Consider the following 20,375-nt stretch of genomic DNA (forward strand, 5'->3'; position numbering starts at 1 on the left):
ATGGAGTGAAAAATTACTAGGAAAACAATGAGCAGAGAATTTTTAAAGCGTGGGACTTCCGGCAACCTCATCTGTAATTGAAAAAGAGAGGAAGAAAGAAAAATATTTTAAATAAGTAACATCCAGGTTTTTTTTTTTTTCTTGTTCGTCTTCCAAATTTGATTAATACCCACAGATCCAAGACCCTCCACAAACCCCGAATCAAGAAAGACTGTGAAACCAGTGTGATATATCCCTTCTCTTTCTCCAGGCAGGTGGCCTGAGAGCAGAAGCAGGGCCCCTGGAGAGCCTCAGGCAAAGCAAGGCCTCACAGGGCAGAGCAGGCCTCTCTCAGGCAGGAGGCGGAGGGGGGAGCCAGGTGGTGAGAGGAGCGAGCTCAGGGAGCACTGTGAGCATGATTCATGTAGGAGGCCATCAGGGAAGACGAATGAGGAGAGAGAATGGGGCCTGTGGCCCGTTGTTTCTCAGAGTCACTACTGCAAACATTGCCAGCGGTTGTTCCTACTGTTCAAGGGCCCTTTGCTCAGTGTGGCACGTTCCTTCTGGTAAACCTGCATGTGCCATGGAGACTTGTCACTTCCACCAGCTCTTCCTCAGTGTCTGAGAGCAGGTGAAGTGCTGCTGCAAGCCTGGTGTACGCCCATCCCTCCCTAGGGGTTTCCAAATCAGGAACAGAGGAGATGAATTGCTGTTCCTTTTCCATGGCAATGCTAAAGATACCAACTACCAGTTGCTGGTGGCCACGTTGGAAAGTTGTGATGAAAACTCCTGTGGGGAAAGTGAGGCCAGCCGGGGGGCAGCCTGCTGGCCTACTGTGGTTCTGTCAGTCCCAGGTGACCTCTGCAGTTGGCCCTTCCCTCAATTTAAACCTAAAACCATCCTGTTGGTTTGGGGTGCAAGCCCAGCTTGCCTAGTATGGGTGTGGCTCTGGGTCCTCTCTCCTCACTCAGTACCACAGAAAACCAAAAGAGCAACCAAATAACTAACGGTGTAAATTGCCATTTGCCTACGCCAGTGCAGATGAAAATGCAGGACACATCACGAATAACCACAGAAATGTTTTTTTGTTTGGACTCCTTCTGTCCCCTTATTGTTCTCAGTGTACAAGTCCAGTGAAGGTCTGACTGACAAGTCCAGAATTGGAGCATGTAGTCTTATGTGATTTTCAGTTCATTCAGAGCTGTAGTTCTGAAGCCAGGTGTGGTGGAGCACACCTTTAATCCCAGCACTAAGTTGTAGTTACTTTATTGAACCTCATTGTGTTGTAATTTTTTTTTTAATAAGCAGCACACAAGAGGAAAACACTATGCAACACTGAGTTCAAGCAGAGGGTTTTTTTATTAGGAGAAAGGGTTCGTAAAATGGGGGAAGGGGAGCAGGGGAGACTGGCCTCTGGGGACAGGAGTAGCAGGAGAGAGGAAAGGGGAGGGGGGACAGACAGAGAGAGGGGGAAGAGAATGGGAGGTAGGCAGGGCCCTTTTAAAAGGGAGCTTCGTGACTGCACAGGACAGGCCAGTACTGATGCTTGAATACTAACACATTGGGCCTTGGCCTGTAGGGGCCGGCTTTGCTGTCTGTCTTCTTCCTGTCCTCTTCCAATCTCTGGCTGCCCTCTCTGGCTTCCTTCCCTTGGATAGCTATAGAGGAAGACAAGGAAAATCTGGGGGAGTGTTGCACTCTCTGGATTCTGCATGTGTTTAAAGTTGACTCTTGGGGTGCTCCTGTGGGCATTCAGCAGGCTCCTGCTTGCTCATCTTGGCTGCCTCACCTCAGTCTTAGTGTTCATTTCCACAGCTCCCAGAAATCTGGATGTCTGCTTTTGCTTTTGGAGACTGAGGGCCCTCTCTGTGAACCCTCTAGGCCAGTGGTTCTCAACCTGTGGTGTGGGTTGCAACCTGTGGGTTCCATTATGATTCATAACAGTAGCAAAATTACAGTTAGAAAGTAGCAACAAGGCCTGGCGTTGGTGGTGCACACCTTTAATCCCAACACTCGGGAAGCAGAGGCAGGCAGATCTCTGTGAATTCAAGGCCAGCCTCGTCTACAGAGTGAGTTCCAGGACAGCCTCCAAAGCAATACAGAGAAACCCTGTTTCGAAAAACAAAACAAAACAAAAAAAAGGAGCAGCAACAAAATAATTTTGTGGTTGGGGGTCTCCGCATTAAAGGGTCTCCGAATTAGGAAGGTTGAGAAACACTGATCTAGGCAGATGTGTGGGTGAAGGAACTAAAAGAATATTCCTTAGCTCATTTGTGGAAGTGTAGGCCAGCCCACATGCAGCCCTCCTGCTATGGCAGCCCATCTCACGGTGTCTGCATTATTTGAAAGCCAGCCTGGAGTGAGAGACAAGGCAACATACCCAGCCTTCCAGAGATGTGGGGTTCATAACAGTTCTTGTCAAAGGAGTTTTTCAAACTGTCTCTTCATCTCTGACAACTGAGATGGCTCAGTGGTTAAGAGTGCTTGCTGCTCTTGGAGAGGACCTGAGTATGGCTCTCAGCACCCACATTGGGTTGCTTACAGCCACCTGCAACTCCAGCTCCAGGGGATCTAATGCCCTCTTCTGGCCTCCTCAGATACCTGCAAACAAGTGCTCATACAGACACAAAGACAGACAGACAAACAGACAGACAGACACACACACACACACACACACACACACACACACACACACCCGTCCTATCAGTGCCCTCTGACTGTAACATCCAGGTGCCTGTCTTAATTGCCTCACAGAATGACTCTGTGGTTTTGTTTTTTTGTTTTTTTTTTTTTTTTTATTGGTTTTTCAAGACAAGGGTTTCTCTGTGTAGTACCGACTGTCCTGGAACTTACTCTGTGGCCTCCCAAGTGCTGGGACTAAAGATATGTACCAGCAGATTCTCTGTGGTACTTTTTGGTGTGCATGAATTCTCTCTCTTGACCATTCGCTGCTTATTAAAATTTGAGTTCCTCGAAAGCCTTGTTGCCTGGCCTTTTCTGTTCTGAGTTCGGGTCTTGGTGTTTTATTTTGGCCTCCGAGTGAGCCAGACCAGCTGACAGCCTCATTCATAAAACACCTTACTTTGGCATAGACACACACTGCTACCGTTGAGCAGTGGTGGGAGCCACAACTCCATAGCACTTCTGTCATTTTCCTTGTGCAAAAAAAAATTTTTTTTGAGGCCACAGAGAATATTCTTGAAGTGAAACAGCTAGGGTTCTCCTGCTTTACTGTATGGAAACTCTGAGCCATGAATCCTGTGCTTTGTATTTCATTTGAGCTATGGAAAATCTTGGGGACAGATCTGCAATCTGCAGTAACAGGGCCCAAGGACATCCACTCACGGCATGCTCCCCTCCCCTCAGCTCCACTTGACTGTTTCCCCGCCCAGTCCTTTCTGGAAGCCCATGGTCTACACGATGTTTACAACTGTGTGTTAGTTAATTTTCAGTTGCTGTGAGAAAACGCCATAACCAAGGCAACTTACGGAGGGAAGATCAGAGTCTGTCATGGAGGTGCATGGCAGCTAGAGATTGAAGCTGAGAGCTCACGGATTCAACCTTCAGCAGGAAGCACAGAGGGCAGAGCCCACTCCCAGTGATGCCCCTCTTCCAGCAAGGCCACACCTCCTAAACCTTCCCAAACAGTGTCACTAACTAGGGACCAAACATTCAAATACTGGAGCCAATGGGGGCACATTCTCATTCAAACCACTACAGTCGAATTTAATCTCACTTTAAAACAAGGCAAAATATTAAAATGCTAGTGACTTCAATGCGTTATGAGCATCTTGCCAATATTTGTTCTTAAATCTCCTTTTTACGGTCCTGGATTCCACAGTTCTCCATGGTTCCCACACCGAGAGTTGCTGCTATGGGGTCTGGGGATTTTGTGGATGACACATCTTCACTCCAGTTGGCCTGGCTGTTCTAGTTTACTTTCTGTTGCTGTGATAAAACATTGACTAAAGCCAGCTTGGGAGCCCAGGGCTCGTAGTACATGCCTTTAATCCCAGCACTCCAGAGGCAGAGGCAGAGGCAGAGGCAGAGGCAGAGGCAGAGGCAGAGACAGACAGATCTCTGAGAGTTTGAGGCCAACCTGGTCTACAGAATGAGTTCCAGGAAAGCCAGGGCTACACAGAGAAACCCTGTCTTGAAAAAAACAAAGCAACAAAAAAAACTTGGATTTGGAGGAAGGATTCATTTCATCCTATAGTCCATCATCAAAGCCAAGGCAGGAGTTTGAAACAGAAACCACAGAGTTGTGCTGCTTACTGACTTGCTCCTCCTAGTTTGTTTGGCTAGCTTTCTTTTGTACAGTGTGCCACCACTCACAGTGGGCTGGACCCTCCTATATCAATTAATAATTAGGAAAATGCTTCATGAACCTGACCACAGGCCATTATGATTGAGACAATCCCCAAATGAGATGCCCTGAGATAACTCTGGGTTGTGTCAAGTTGACCACTGATGCTAACCAGAGACTGGCTCACTGAACAGATTCTGTGCTCAGGGCTTTCAGGAATCAAAGATGGCATCAGATCTCTTCAGAGTCCAGTCTCTGATTGACCAGATTTCAGTTTCAACCATGTCTATCCCAGAAAGCAATTCTGAGTTAACATAGGACTGGATGGCCAGGAAGACCTGGAAGATAGCCACTTCTGAACCTGGCTCTTCAGACTCAGTAGACATTATGTGACTAAATTGCTTATAGCATATGTGTTTATTTCTGTTCTTTGAAGCATTTGAATTATGTATTCTTTCCCAAGCACTGCCTGTCCCCATGGTGTAGATCTGGGAATGCAACCCACAGTGGCAGCGGTGGCTTGCTTTCAGTGACATTTTCTGCTTTGCCTTTTCAGAGTATGATCGGCTGGGCTTTCTCCTGAAGCTCGACTCTAAACTGTAAGTAGAATGGGAAAGTGCTTTGTCTCGGTGTAGACTTTTGTAAGAATTAGGGTCTAGCTTGGAAGGGTCACCCTGTGATCCCTTTAGTTTTGGGGGGACTCCCTGGGGCTCCTTCCTCAGGTTGCAAGCAGAATCTTCAAGCATGTTCCTGTCTACAGGGGCCTGGGCAGGACAGGAAGGCAGGCACAAAGTGAGGCCTGCCATTAGGCTGACACAGGTGACTCGTTACAGAAGGCCGCTGCAGGAGCTTGAGGGGCTGTAGGGCACTGGAATAGCTTTTCCAGCAGAGTAGGAGGTGTTGTTATTTAAGAAAAGCATCGCTCAAGAGAAAGACACCATGTGACAGGGTTCAAGGAGAGAGGTTTTTTTTTATTAGGGAAAGGGATCGTAAAAAGGGGAAAGGGGACGGGGAGACTGGACAGGAGCAGCAGCAAAGAGGAAAGAGGGAGAGAGGGAGGGGAAAGGAGAGAGAGGGGAGGGAGGGAAAGGGGGAGAGAGAGACACACACAGAAAGACAGACATACACACACACAGAGAAAGAGAGAGAAAGAGGGAGGGAGGGAGAGAGAGAGAGAGAGAGAGAGAGAGAGAGAGAGAGAGAGGTAAACATAGTGAATAGCCAGGTGGTGCTCTTAGTGGCTGCAGCTGAAGGTGTATCCTGTCAGAACCCCAAGGACAGGCCAGTACAGATGCCTGAATACTAACAGGAGGGATGGAGAAACTGTCAAAGATGCCCTCCCACCAGGCAATCCTGTGCTTGTTTCCCACATCTGCCCACTGAGCTGTCTTTCCTCCCAAAGGCCGACCTTTCTGTCTGCCTCTCAGAGGTTTGGTACCTGCACCCAACACTGCTTCTCCTTGCTAGGCCACTTGGAAAACCCCAAGATCACTTACTCTCTAGACCAAATTGTGTCTTCTGCACTTCCTTTGAATTTCTTACCCCTGTTGCCTGCCAATTGTCTGGCTATCCTATAATTAACTCTGTTATTATTATTATTAATTTATTAAGGGCACAGGCTCAGATTCAGGCAAAGCTTGGTTCAAATCCCAGATTGCCACTTACTGAACTTGTAATCTTGGGCAAGCTCTTTAGGGGCTTTGAGCCCATTTCATCTGTAAGATAAAGACAGGATACATACTTTACAGGTTGTTATATGGGTTTAATTGAAGTGGTTAACTCAGGGGCTTTTGAGTACTGGTTACCCAGTTCTCCAGCATTCTTTCCTGGTCTCTCTGGTGCCTAAACAGTATAGGTAATTTTGTTAGGTGTTCAACAAACCCTGAATGGGTAGGTCGTGGGTGGGTAGATAGGCAGATGGATGGATGGGTGGAGTGGGTGGATGGATGAACACAAACCCATTTGACCATCACACTGTGAGTTGGATCTCTGTCTGTTCTGTTTGTTCATGCCCTATACAGGACCACTCCTGTGGTTGATGCCTAGTCTCTTCCGCTGTCAGCCGTCTTGGTGCTACTATGTCCCTAACTGAGATATATATCATGGAAGATAAGAATTGCATCTCCTTCCTTGCTCTTTTGCATAAGGTCTTTTCCACAGCTGCTGTAGATGGTGATTGTCACACCTACATTATGTCATCCATGTGAGGCTTTCCCGTGGAACTGCCTGGCAGCTGCTGGCCCCTTTTCCTGGCATCTAGAGTCTTGGCTCTAGTGCCCCAAGCTACGGGTTCAGGCATTGTAGTTCTCCAGCTTTTAATTGTCACAGAGGCAGCTTCCAGGGAAGAATTGTCTGATCCCTTTTTGCAAGGCAGAGAGACGTTAGGCACATATTAACATCTGGGGTGTGGGGCTTGATAGTGCTAACGAGTTGCAGATCTCCCTCTTAGAAATGTCTTCATTCAGTGCTGTGAACAGAAAAACAAAATAAAACACATCAAGTATAAGCCATAAGCAAGAGAAATGCCACCAGACGAGAAAAGAGGCAGTAATTACCAAGTCAGATGGTAGGGATGAACAAAGGAGATGTGACTGCAGACATACCAATCACAGTGTTTAAGCTGTCTTTGGCAGTGAAGGAGGAGGACACTCCTATCCTGCTGTCTTGCCAGTTGAGCAGTGTGGGATAGATTGCTGTGTAGCTTGCTGCTGTGTACCAGGCCAGTTCCATGAATTGACTGAGGGTTCTTGGACTTTGGCCAAGAAATTGACTTGGACCTGTATTTAACTCACATAGTGAGGGGCAAGCTAGAACCTTCCTGCAGTTTGTTGCACAAGCTGTTCCAGTCCAGTGCTTTCTTCCGAGGGAAACACAGATGTGCTCAGGGAGATGTTTCTAAGTCAAGGATTCTGCTGTGGGGGTGGTCCCTAATTCCGTATTTCCATCTCTCCTTACAGAGCCTCTTCTGGTTGTGTGGTATTCCGTTTCTGATGTATAGGAAGGGACACTGGTGTATGGGAAGGACACTGGTGTATAGGAAGGACACTGGTGTATAGGAAGGGACACTGTTGTATAGGAAGGACACTGGTGTATAGGAAGGACACTGTTGTATAGGAAGGACACTGTGTATAGGAAGGACACTGTGTATAGGAAGGACACTGGTGTATAGGAAGGACACTGGTGTATAGGAAGGACACTGTGTATAGGAAGGGACACTGGTGTATAGGAAGGACACTGGTGTATAGGAAGGACAATGGTGTATAGGAAGGACACTGGTGTATAGGAAGGGACACTGGTGTATAGGAAGGACACTGTGTATAGGAAGGACACTGGTGTATAGGAAGGACACTGGTGTATAGGAAGGACACTGTTGTATAGGAAGGACACTGTGTATAGGAAGGACACTGTGTATAGGAAGGGACACTGGTGTATAGGAAGGACACTGGTGTATAGGAAGGACACTGGTGTATAGGAAGGGACACTGGTGTATAGGAAGGACACTGTTGTATAGGAAGGACACTGTGTATAGGAAGGACACTGGTGTATAGGAAGGACACTGTTGTATAGGAAGGACACTGTGTATAGGAAGGACACTGGTGTATAGGAAGGACACTGGTGTATAGGAAGGACAATGGTGTGTATAAGGGACACGGCATTGATTGGAGCTGGGCCTGAGTTCTGCCTCTGCTCCTTAGTGTCATATAACCTTAAACAGCCCGGTCAAGCTATCCTAGCCCCATTTTTTCCTTATGAAAAGTATAGACTATTTACTTACATTCATTGTAGTTTATGGAGAATAAAAGAAAACATATAATCTAGTATATAAATGGAATGGAAGGATTCCTTTGTGTTTATCATAATTTGGGTTAATTTAGCTTCCTGAATATAAAAATGTCTATGCTCTGTAAGATGTTTTCTCTTTAAATATCGCCTCTACACCATTCTCTACTTTTCCACACTCCCTACTCTCCCAAGTCTCTGTTTGAATTTCAGAGCTTCTGGTCTGTTAACTTCTCTATATTTGCCACTTTTTGACCCTTCCCATGCTAAACCGTAACCACAGAGGACTCTGTGTAAGAATAAACTAGACTTAACCCTGAACCCCCAGGCCAGGATTAAAGGGAGCTTACCCTAGCTCTGAGTGGATTAGGCTAAAAAGTTGGCGAGACAAGAGCACTTGCTGTTCATTGCCAGAGTCTTGCTCGGGTAAGCTAGGAGCTCCCAAGCCCACGTGTAAAATACCCCAGATTTGGCAAGTGCTGCCAAGCACCTGGCAGGAGCACACTCAAACCTTCTCTAGAAAATGATGTGAACTCCTGGCAGATAACCATTGATGGAAACGAGCAGTTCACAGCAGAGATGATGCACAAGGGAACGGCAAGCCATCAACAGCAAGGGCCATGACAAATAGCAGGCGGCGGGAGGAGAAAACCTGCACAGATTTCTCAAGTTGGAATGACCGGTTATAAAACAATTCTGTGTAGCACACAAGATTGAACTACATAGGATTAAGAACTGTAAAATAGGACCCTAGGTTAAAACAAAATAAAGAGCTCCTCTCAGCCAGTAGAGGAGCTTGCTGGTGCGCCTGCTCACCAGAATTCAATCCCTGGAACCCACACGGTGGAAGGAGAGAATTGATTCTGGCAAGCTGTCCTCTGCCTTCCACGCTCAGGCCATAGCACACACCCATTTACCATGACCACCCAATAAGTAAACTTAAAAACAATAATGAATGAGCTACAACTTTAAATCTTAATGGAGTGGGTTAGCTGCAGAGAAACAAATGAAGACAGTTAGTCAGCTGGAGGATAAGCCAGGTAGCAAAAATGCAGAGGTTTAGGAGTGTTCTTTTTTGCCCCTCTCTCCCTCCCTCCTTCCCTTCCTCTGTCTTGGGTATGCATGTGCTGTGTGTGTGCACTGTCTGGAGACCAGAGGGAGATGCCGGGGGACCTGCTCCATTGCTCTCCACCTTTTTCCTTGAGAGGATCAATCTGTCATTGAACCTGAAGCTCAATGCAAAGTCTAGCATTCAGGAAGACAATACTTTTTGGTAGCTAAAAACAAATTGTGGGTGCCAGGCATGGTGGCACAAAGTGATAATCCCTCTATGTGGAAGTCAACGGTAGGAGGAGTCTCCAGTTCCAGGCCAACCTGGGCTACATAGCGGTTGAAGGCCAGCCTAGGATATAAGGAAAGACCCCAGAAAACAAAAGCAGGGCTGGCAGAATGGTTCAGTAAGTAAAGGCACTTGCTACCAAGCTTGCTAACCTCAGTTTGAGCCTCAGGAACCACATGATGGAAAGAGAGAACTGACTCTTGTGAGTTGTCCTCTGACCTCTTCTCAAGTGCCCATACCTATGAATAGTAAATAAACAAAAAATATATATATAACTAAACATTGCAAAATCAAAACAGCAAAAAGAGGCTCTGGAATCAGGCATGGGTTTTAAATGCCCAGGTCTACATCTCACTAGCTCTGACCTTGGGATTTTATGTAGTCACTAAGTATCATATTCCTGTAAGAGTACTGACCCAAGAATGAGATGCAGCCTCCCCTGTATCCTTATTGGGGTCTTTTACCTGCTTACCGGTGGGGAAGACAAACTTCCAAACAAGAACTGTACTCTGCTTGCCTCTGCTTTGTATCTGACTTAATTCGTGCATTCATTCGTTCGTTTAGCAAATACCTCTTGACACCAACTATATGCTCTGTGCATAGGATAAAACCTAAAAGCCTAAGCCATATATATGCATAGCCACGTTAGCATAGTGAACAGAGCAGGAGCAAATGGCAGCATCAGGGTGGTGGCTTTGCCGTGTAGCATAAGCAGTGCGTGTTTTGTTCCTAAAATAAGGGTGGTATTTATACTGATGGTTCGGACACATGATGGACTATGGAGGGCATGCCTGGCATCCTCACTGAGGAGGCTGCAGATATAAGAGTGAAGGCCTCATGGAATGTAATGGAGCCTTAGAGGAAGGAGCAAGGTGAGAGAAAGTTAGGCCAACGAGATTCAGAGAGCAGTGAGTAGAAGATGAGAAAACTATCAAGGACGTCATAGGGAAAGTGAACAAGAGTACGTAAGATGTGAGGCCACAAGGCAGTGCGTGCTTGGCCACAGGTTGCCCAAGAACTGATGCCTCCTGCCCCCAGGGCTGTCCCTCTGGGCCTTAGTGCTCATAGCTACAGCCTACTTTCAGGAGTTCAAGTCTGGTCCCTCAGGAGGCTGTAGGTGGTCTGAAATGGTTCGTTCTGCTATAGCTTGCTTCCCATGTGGGAAGAGCTCAGCCAGCAGGAGAGATCTTGACAAGTTACTGTACAATAAACAAAATGTGTGGGGGCTGGAAATCTGGCTCAATGGTTAAGAGCACTTGCTGCTCTTGCAGAGGTGTGGAGTTCAGTTCTCAGCCCTCACATCTGATGGCTCACAATGGGGTGCAACTCCAGCTTCATGGAATCTAGCCTCCATGGGCACTCACACTCGTAGCTCACACATAAATAATAAAAATAAGTCTTTTTAAATGTTGTTAATAAGTTCCCATGCATACAAAGTAATATGTGCTAGGGAGGAAAACAGTACAGAGGGAAGTTGCTGTGGAGGACACTGCACGTGTAAGAGGGTGATACCAGCCAGACTCCCCAGGAAAGTGATGTTTCAGCAAGGATTGAAAGCGGTGATGTCACACCCAGAACCCTAAGGAAATCTCAGGCTCAGGAATGTGACACCATGAGTCAAGAAGGTGGCTGCCCTGATGGGAGACGGGCCATCTGGACGCCTTGGGAGAACCAGATCCTGGTGCTGGGGTGTGTGGTTTCTGAGCTCCCTTGAACCTTCTGGACACTAATTAGATCAAACTCAGGTTTTATCTCTTTAAGCTGGGCTTGGATAGGTGTGGAAACTGTCTGATGGGCAGTGTCGTGTTTTACAGCTGGTAGCTGTGCAGGTGTATAGAGACTTAAATACTGAAATCTAATTTCATGAAGAATTCCATGTGAAGACAAAGGTATGAAACCAGCAACTTTTAGCTTGAAAGCCAGGCCAGTTGAGAAAAGCCTATGAGCATGGGTCAGTCTGAAGTGCTTGCGGTTGGAGGAGGCTGACTGTGCAGCGCATGCCTGTCTTCCCAGCTACTTGGCTGGCCAAGCCAGGAGGATCACATACATGTTCAAGGCCAACCAGAACTACCTAGTTATTTCTGTCTCAGCAGCAGCAAAACAACAACAACAACAAAAATAAAACAACAAAAAAAACCAAAAAAACAAACAAAATAAAACATGGGAACAAGAAGAGGATGCGAGGGAGAGGGGAGCAGCCAGAGGTAAATTTACTGATTCTAAAACAACCTTGCAAGTTCTGCCTTATGGCTTGCCAGGGGAGGCCTTTTATGCCCAGTGCCATGCTGGATATTCTGTGGTGCCTCTTCCTCATAACAGTCACGTAGATGACTTCATCCGTCTCACCTCATCTGTCTCCTGGCTTTGCCAGTCCTCTGCATGCTGATGGCTCCCACATGTTTTATCAAGCCAAGTCCTTTCCCCCCACACTTCAGAGTCATTGATCCAGATCCTCCTTCCTTGGCTATGTTTTTGGCTTCTCACAGTTCACATATCTAGAACCAAGCTCTCATATTCATAGCCCCGCCTCCCAGAATCTTTCTTAACTTAGAAAATGGCAACTCCATCCTCCCAGTTGCTGAGTGAAAAGCCGATATATCATTTCTTTGACTCTGAAATAGAACCATCAGCCAGCCTGGCTGGCTTTCCCTTACAGCATCCCAGGCCCAGCCTCCCCCTGCCTCCAGACCATCAGCATCCCAGGCCCAGCCTCCCCCTGCCTCCAGACCATCAGCATCCCAGGTCCAGCCTCCCCTTGCCTCCAAGCCATCAGCATCCCAGGCCCAGCCTCCCCCTGCCTCCAGGCCATCAGCATCCCAGGCCCAGCCTCCTCCTGCCTCCAGACCATCAGCATCCCAGGCCCAGCCTTCTCCTGCCTCTAGGTCATCAGCATCCTAGGCCCAGCCTTCTCCTGCCTCTAGGTCATCAGCATCCCAGGCCCAGCCTTCTCCTGCCTCTAGGTCATCAGCATCCCAGGTCCAGCCTCCCCCTGCCTCCAGGCCATCACCCTGTCAAGATAGCCACCCCACACACCACAGCTGCTCTCCCAACTGTTCTCTGCACATACGCTTGCCTCCCTGTGTGCACTAGTCAGCTTTCTGATGAACTTCATTGGAAGAAATGTTTGTTCTTGCTTATGGTTTTAGAGGTTTCTGGTCATTGTTGCTTGGCCATGTCCTTTTGGATCTGTGATGAGGCAGAACCTATGATAGCCCATACATAGTGAAACAGAGATGTCACCTTGTAGCAACTGGACAGCAGAGAGGAATGGGCTAGGATCCCAGCATCCCTTTCAAGAACATGCCCCAATGGCTCTAACATCTTTCCATTAGGCCCTACCTCGAGTGCCATCACCGAGGAGAAGGCCTTCAACACAGGACCTCTAGGGAAAATGATGCTGTTAAAAAGCAAGATAGATGTTGTATCTGAACTCCTATGATCAGGACCTTTTAGTGGCTCCTTGGTTCTCTTAGAGTGTGACTCAGATGTTACAAGGCTCCCAAGAGTCTAGAGTAGACCCTAGTTTCTTACAGCTTCCCTTCAGGTTTATTATTCCATACTAAGTTCTGTGCTTAGGTGTCTCAAGTACCCCAGGTCCCTTCCTGCCTTGGACTCCAGGTCTGTGTGCATTCCTTTAACAGCAGCAGAGACTGCTCGCTTCCTCATCCATTTACCCACTCTTGGCTCTTGCTGACATTTTCTGACCACCGTCCCTACAAGTGCTGGGGGCTGAACCCATGCTGGGCAAGCATTCTGTTGATGGGTCGTGACCCACCCCAGCCTTTATTTTACTTTTCATACTGAGACACCGTCTCACTCACTAGGGTTTAAATTTGGGCTCCTGCTAACTCTGCCTCCTGCATATCTGGGTCTGTAGACCTGTGCCAACAGGTCCTCTTCACTGTCATTTTTCTCTGGAGTGCTTGCTCATCCCTGTTGGATGCTCCACACATCTTGCCTGCTTGTTCATTGCCTGCCTCCAGCCACCTCGGAGAGCACAGGACCCGTTTGTTTCCTCCACTGCTGTTTGCTAGAACTTGTTGCTTAGTGATTGCCCAATGAATGCTTGATGCATGGATGAGCGAATTGGTAGACAGCTGTATGAAATAGATGATATTTAAACACTTTTAACAAATGAGAACGTGGTGGGGGGCAAGCAGTTTAGTCATGTTCAGAGAATTAGATCTGCTCAAACCCGCATCTGACCTCCCCTCCCCAGCCGCACTGTTTTCTTTACTCACTCTTAACGAAACTTCTATTTCTTTTCTGATTTATACTGTTAGTTTCTGTTCTAGCTTGCTTTTCTGTTGCTGTGGCAAAACATTGACCAAAAGCATCTTGGGGAGGAAAGGGTTTATTTCATCCTACACAGTCCATCCCTGAGGGAAGTCAGGGCGGGGGACACGAGGCCTGAGGCCGGAACTGAAGCTAAGACCATGGAGAAACACTGCCTCCTGGCTTGCTGCCTCTGGTTCATACTCAGCTTTTTCTGAGTTGGGCAGTGCCAGGTTGACAGCTGAAGCTAAGTAGGAGAGTTCCATGCTTAGTTTGGGGCACTGTAGACTTTCTAAGGGCAGGAATAGGCACTGGGGCTCACAGGCACCAAATACACATTACCATTCCAAAGGGAAAATGTCAGGAAATAGCTGAGAAACACTGGGCCAAAGCAAGACTGAAACCCAGCAGGGCAAACTCTACATCACCACGCCTTGTATTTCCACCTTCCTCCTGCTCCTTTCCAGTTGAATGTCTATATTTTCTTATTCCTAAAATGACAATGATATCCGCCAATCACACAGAGTGATTGAAGACTCAACAATAATGTAAAATAAAGAAATCAAACTCAAACCACAGCCGTTGCTCAATGGTTGCTGATTGCATTCCTTCACCATCTATTGTTTTGCTTCATCTCCCCACACCCAGTGCAGGACTCTGCTTGTGTTTATCCTTGAAGGTTTTTTTGTTTTTTATTTAAATTATAAACAAGCTTGTTTTACATGTCAATCCCAGTTCCCTCTCCCTCTCCTCTTCCCTTGTCCCCCACAAACCCCCATCCCCTTTCTGCTCTCCAGGGAGGGTGGGGCCTTCCATAGGGGAATCTTCAAAGTCTGTCATATCATTTGGAGCAGGGTCTAGGCCCTCCCCTGTGTGTCTAGGCTGAGAGAGTATCCCTCTATGTGGAGTGGGCTCCCAAAGCCCATTCATGTACTAGGGATAATACTGATCCACTGCCAGAGGCCCCACCGATTGCCCAGACCTCCTAACTGACACCCACGATCAGGGGTCTGGGTTGGTCCTATGCTGGTTTCCCAGCTATCAGTGTGGGGTCCATGAGCTCCCACTTGCTCAGGTCAGCTGTTTCTTTGGGTTTCTCCAGCCTGGTCTTGGCCCCTTTGCTCATCACTCCTCCTTCTCTGCAACTGGATTCTAGGAGTTCAGTTTAATGTTTAACTGTGGGTGTCTGCTTCTGCTTCCATCAGCTACTGGATGAGGGCTCTAGGATGGCATATAAGGTAGTCATCAATCTCATTATAGGGGAAGGGTATTTAAGGTAGCCTCTCCACTATTGCTTAGATTATTATTTGGTGTCATCCTTGTAGATCTCTGGACATTTCCCTAGTGCCAGATTTCTCACCTCTGGGTTATAAGAATCTTGAAGGTAGGGCCCAACATGGAAGTATCAGTCTCAGGTGTTGTACTTCTGCAGCAATTCCTCCAGAGCACTTTGGGTGGGGGATGAGCACACCCACTGAGGGCCCCCTTCAAGCAGAGTGGTCTCTGAGAGCCCTCGTTTTATTTTTAAGGTTTTGTGCTCTATTCCATAATACATATGTGTTGTTCTGATGTAGGCATCTTCAAGTTTATTTAAGTGTAGAGTGTTTGCATGAACCTGTGTGTGCCATGTTCATGCCAGGTGCCTGAAGAGGTCAGAAGAGAGTGTGTTGCGTCCTCTGGTACTGGAGTTACAGATGATCATGAGCCTCCATGTTGGTGCTGGGACTCAAACCTGGGTCCTGTGGAAGAGCAGCCAGTGCTCTTAACTGCTGAGCCATCTCTCCAGTCCTTTCAAGTTTCTTTATTACTCCAACAAATACACCCACATTGAGAAGCCTGGACCTGGAGGACTTAGGCACAACGAGGCCCCACCCGATCCTGCATAGGGAAATCAGACACAAGTCTTTACCATGAGCTTCAGTAAAAATATGTTGAGCCCTTCTGTGGTGCTCACATAGATGCTGCAGTGTCAGAAGATGACGAGACTTCAGACAGATGTTGTTCTGTCACACAAAAGTTTGGAACTGGCAAGAGGCTTAGAGAGAATAATTCAGGTAACAGAATTGAAAGGAACAGTTATTTTCCTCCAAATTAGTGTAACTCTCTCTGATCATGCAGATGGAGCTATGAGTAGGGAAGGCAGAAGATGAACATTACAATGGCAGGAGCTGTGACTGACAGGCAACCTCCTGAGAGTGCTCTGTCCTACCCGCCAGCCCTCCTACTCTATTTTAAGAGCCACAGAAACCATGTAGGAGAGCTTGTTACTTGAAGTCTAGTTGTTCTTCCTTTAAGATTCAGCAGTGTCCAACTTTTTCACATTGTGGCAGACACTGTCATCTACAAATGTGTTAGACAACATTTATAATGGGATGCACATGCCCTGGGGCCACAAGCTGAAACACACATGCCTAAGTCAATGCTCTTTCTACCAAAGAAATTCGGGGATTTGTAAGCGGGAGGTGGTTCCGGTCCCATCACCAGCTGGCACAACCATCTAGCTGTAACTCCAGTTCCTGGGGATCCAACACCCTTTTCGGACCTCCATGGGCACCAGACACACACATGCACAGACATGTGTGTAGGCAAATACTCACACACATAAAATAAAATAAACAAAACTTTAAAAAGTTAATGAAAACAGCAGGGCTGATGATGTGGTTCAGCAGGTAAAGGCCCTTGCCACTAAGCCTAATGACCTGAGTTCAGTCCCTAGGACTGGCATGGAAGGAGGACACTGATTCCTGCAAGTTTTCCTCTGACCTCAAACACATAGCTCCCCACACACACCCACAATAAACAGATAAGCACGCTTACCTTAAAGTGAGGCTGCTCTGGTGGCATGCGGAGCCCCAGCTGCTTGAACAAACCAGTTGCTGGGGCCGTTGGCGTGGGGTGGGTATTTTTGCCAAGTGTCCAGATGGTGGGTAGAAATGCTTAACATGTTAGTTTACTGTCTAGTCATCATTCAGATCTCCCTCTCTCTGTTTAGACTCAGGAACCTTTCTGGTCTGTGTCATCAGATACATCATTCATGAGAAATTACCCACCCTGTGGGAGGACATAGGTGGCATTGAGGTAACTTTTTGGTGCTGTGTCTTTTTGGAGCCTGTTTTACAGAAGCAGTGCAGGACCATTTGCTTCATCCTGTGACATCACTGCTCAGTGTCAGTCTTCTTGATGTCCATGAGTCCTGGCTTCCAGTAACTCTCACAGGCTGTGACTGCTTTGCTAATGATGGCCACAAATGTCACTGTCACCCAGAATATCCAGGGAAAATATGAGTAGAAATGGATTTTCTGCTTGTGTTCAGTTTATCGTTTGAAGTTGTGAGCATGAACAAGGAACAGCACATCTTCTAACCAAGTCTTCTGGTGGGGCTGCTTTCGAGGCTTACACAAAGCTAGATTAGATCATAGATCTGCTGCCGGGCACTTGGCTCAAGCTCAGTGTGTTAATTCCCTTGCTCTTTTCACTACCACCCAGAAAGAGGGTGTGTTTATATTTTTAAAGAATTGAAGTGTGGAAACAAAACTGAACTGGAGCCGTTGCAGCAGGCCCCTGGTGGAGCTTCTGTGAGAACTGCCTGTGTCACACAGGGAGGGCCATGGAGAGCATCCTCCCGTCCAGGATGAAGACAATGGCCAAACCCCCAAATGAGGTTAAGCTGTAATAAACTTCAGAATCCCCAGCTAAGCAGGAGCACAGACAAAAGCTGTAGAAAGATCCATGTCTTCACAGTGGCAGCCAGGCTGGAGTGGGTTGACACCCACCACATGCTGCTACAGGAAGAAACTGAGGACAGCCAGCCCAGCACTCCCTTACTCTCTTCAGAGGGCCTTGTTACTATAGTTACAAGGATAGAGGGACAACAGTGGAGAAGACAGGGACTGTGACACCACACTAGGGTAGAGCTAGAGTACTCACCAAACAAGCACACAGGGCCTCTGGGTTTGACCGCCAGTACCAGAGAGAGGAACAGACAGACAGACTAACTACCCTTAAGGAGAAAAGGTTCATCTAGGTGCCTAAGAGGAGCTATGAGCTATGAGTTATTTTCTTACATGAAGGCTGTTTTAGTGGGAAAATTCAAATGGAAATGTTTAATAATCAAATAAGATGACTAAAACTAAACAAAGCTACTTCTACCATTTCCTGGTCATGAGGTTGTCCCAGAAACAGCTGTAGTAATTGGAGAAGCTGATCTTCAGGAAGGAGGGGAACTGAAGAGGCAGAGATAGAGGATGCTGCCCTGAGGGGCTCCACCACCTCCACCAAGGGGTTGGCTCTGCCTGAATGGTCAGGCAGTGGGTTAGGTGTTACATACCCAGGCTTCTCTCATAACTAGTGTCCAGTCCTCAGTAAGATGGTTCTAGAAACTGGTCTGTTGGTTACAAAATGTCCATCACTGATCTGTAGAGTCTTTGAGCTTTTATGCCCCAGGCATCACCTCCTCTCCTTCACACATGTACTGATTAGCATTGCAAGTCAAAGTGACCAATTGCTCTTTGTCCAACGACTTGGTATGTATGTGCTCTGTGCCATATGTCCTGTGTTAAATGATCTAGCACAGGACATTTCTCTTACTTTTTGCTAACATATGTTGATTGTAAAAAATAATGAGTTCCACTGTGATGTCTTCTCACGTGCATGTAATTTTCTTTTATTATATTTACTCGTCCTCCCCTCTACTGTCCTCACCCCTTCTGGCCCCTTCCTCTTCCCAAATTAGGACAGAAAGCTGTTTCAATGAACATCTGCTCATGCCTCTGGTCTCTGAAGACGCTCGCACTAACATGCACTTACTACACACACACACACACACACACACACACACACACACACACACACACACACACGTTCCTAATTAAAAAAAAAACTTACAGTTTAGTAACATGCCTCCAAATCACACACAGCTTGCAAAATGACACAGCACAATAAAAATCCAAGCATTGCCTCTAGATACCTGTTGTGTGAGTGAATGAGAGCAAGAAAGGGAAGGAGGTGGGGCCGAAGGAGAGCTTGAAAACAAGCATCAACTAGGATGAAAGTGTGCTCTAAGGTGTGTGGGGACCGCAGGTGGGAGGAGTTGGTTCCCAGGATCAGGATAGATCTTCCTCCTCCCATCCTCCCAACGGCATCCTTTATGCAACTGCCCTGCCGCTAAAGCATCGGGAGTTTTTCTCGTATCAGTGTATGAACGTGCTGAAGTACTTCTCATCCTCAAAACAATAATTAAAAACACATCACCACCCTTACCCGGCTCTCCTTCCAGCTGTTCGTGTCTCCCTTTATAGAAAATTCCTCAAAGTAGTCTCCATTCTGACTCTAGTCCCTCCCTCGCTTTCTCCTAAACTCAGTGGACTCTGAGTTGAACATCCACAACCCCACCCCCCCACCATACACATACTCTCACCAAGCCCACTAGTGAAACAGCTTCCAGGGAAGTCAGCAGCAGCAGCCTGCATGTTGCCCGGTTCAGTGCTCCAGCCCGGGTCTCACCTGACCAGCCGACCCTCTGTTTGACACCACTGTCCCCCATGGGGACACGCTCGCTCCTGAATTTTGCCTTTTTTTGTTGTTGTTTTTTGGGACAGGGTCTCACTCTGTTTCTGAGACTGGCATCAAACCTGTGTCAGTCCTCCTGCCTCAGCCTCCTGGGAACTGGGATTCTAGGCTTGAGCTACCTTGCCTGTCTCCTGATTAGTTTTCTGTCTCCACCTACCGCCCCGCCCCCATGCTTCTGGTTGTCTCCCAAATGTTGATCTTCCCAAGGCACGTGCCTGTTGAAAAGTAGCAGTTCTCCCTTGAGATTGAATCTGGACATGAGCCATGTGCTCAGCCTGCCTCTGCCACCTTGTTGTCCTCGCAGCACTTGTATGTTGCTTGAGAAGACCCCCCCAAGTGTTGACCTCTGCAATGTACACATCAGTCAAGCAGCAACCCTCTTTTGAGATTGAATATAGACATGAGCCAGGTGCTCAGCATCTGGATGAGAAGTCTGCCTGCCTCTGCCGCCTCTGTGTCTTGCAGCACTTGTATGGTGTTTGAGAAGATGGCCAGCCTCCCAGTCCCCAGTCACATTTCTCACCCATCCTCACCAGGTCCCGGGGATCTGAGTACTCACTGCATTTGGAGGCTAAGGGTGGGAATTTCTATCTCTCCTCTCCCTGGCATCCTCCAGGGCAGCCTCTGAGTCCAGATGTAGCCCTTCCTTTCATTCACTACCCCTATACTTGGCCTGGTTCCCTAACCTCAGCCCTTCTGAGCAAAGTGGGGGCGTGGAAGTTGGGTTTTCTTTTGAGCTCCAGCCTGGTCATCTGGTCTTCCTCTGAAGAGTGTGCGGTTTTACACTCTTCACCCCAGGGACTTGTTAGTCACGTTTGCCGCACAATGGGTACTCTTAGTGGGTGAAATGCTCTGTCTTCCACAGTGAAAGGCCAGCTGCAGAGTAGGGGAAGAACAAGGGCAGAATGATTTGATCAGACATCTGGGGACCTCCTGGCATTTGGAGTGAGTGCCTAGAGGAACTAACTATTCTGGCCTGAGGGAGCAGGCAACCATTAATCTTAGTGGATCTGACCGCTGTCTGCCCCAGAGGTCCCAGCCTGCTGTATGACTCAGAACCCTCAACACTCCCCCTATTCTTCTCTCACAGGAACTTTCGGGAGGCCCTTTCTAAGGCATTTTAATTTG

The 20,375-nt window shown here is 47.5% G+C and overlaps 1 protein-coding gene and 1 long non-coding RNA gene across 8 annotated transcripts in view; one reads left to right on the forward strand and one right to left on the reverse strand.

Moving 5' to 3' along the window:
* The window catches only part of St3gal3 (ST3 beta-galactoside alpha-2,3-sialyltransferase 3), a 215,611-nt gene that overhangs the window by 111,434 nt on the left and 83,802 nt on the right, over positions 1-20,375 (forward strand). For all 7 annotated transcript variants that reach the window (XM_027399026.2, XM_027399028.2, XM_027399025.2 and 4 more), the window contains one exon: positions 4,842-4,884. In XM_027399026.2, the coding sequence (XP_027254827.1) occupies positions 4,842-4,884 (43 nt within the window). The remainder of the gene's footprint in view (positions 1-4,841; positions 4,885-20,375) is intronic.
* LOC103160687 lies at positions 6,027-20,124 on the reverse strand. Its single transcript, XR_003481981.2, has 2 exons — positions 19,807-20,124; positions 6,027-6,752 (listed from the first exon to the last, which is right to left on the reverse strand). It is a non-coding gene; the product is annotated as an uncharacterized LOC103160687 (long non-coding RNA).

The sequence above is a fragment of the Cricetulus griseus genome, chromosome 2 (genome assembly GCF_003668045.3).
Source record: "Cricetulus griseus strain 17A/GY chromosome 2, alternate assembly CriGri-PICRH-1.0, whole genome shotgun sequence".
NCBI lineage: Eukaryota > Metazoa > Chordata > Mammalia > Rodentia > Cricetidae > Cricetulus > Cricetulus griseus.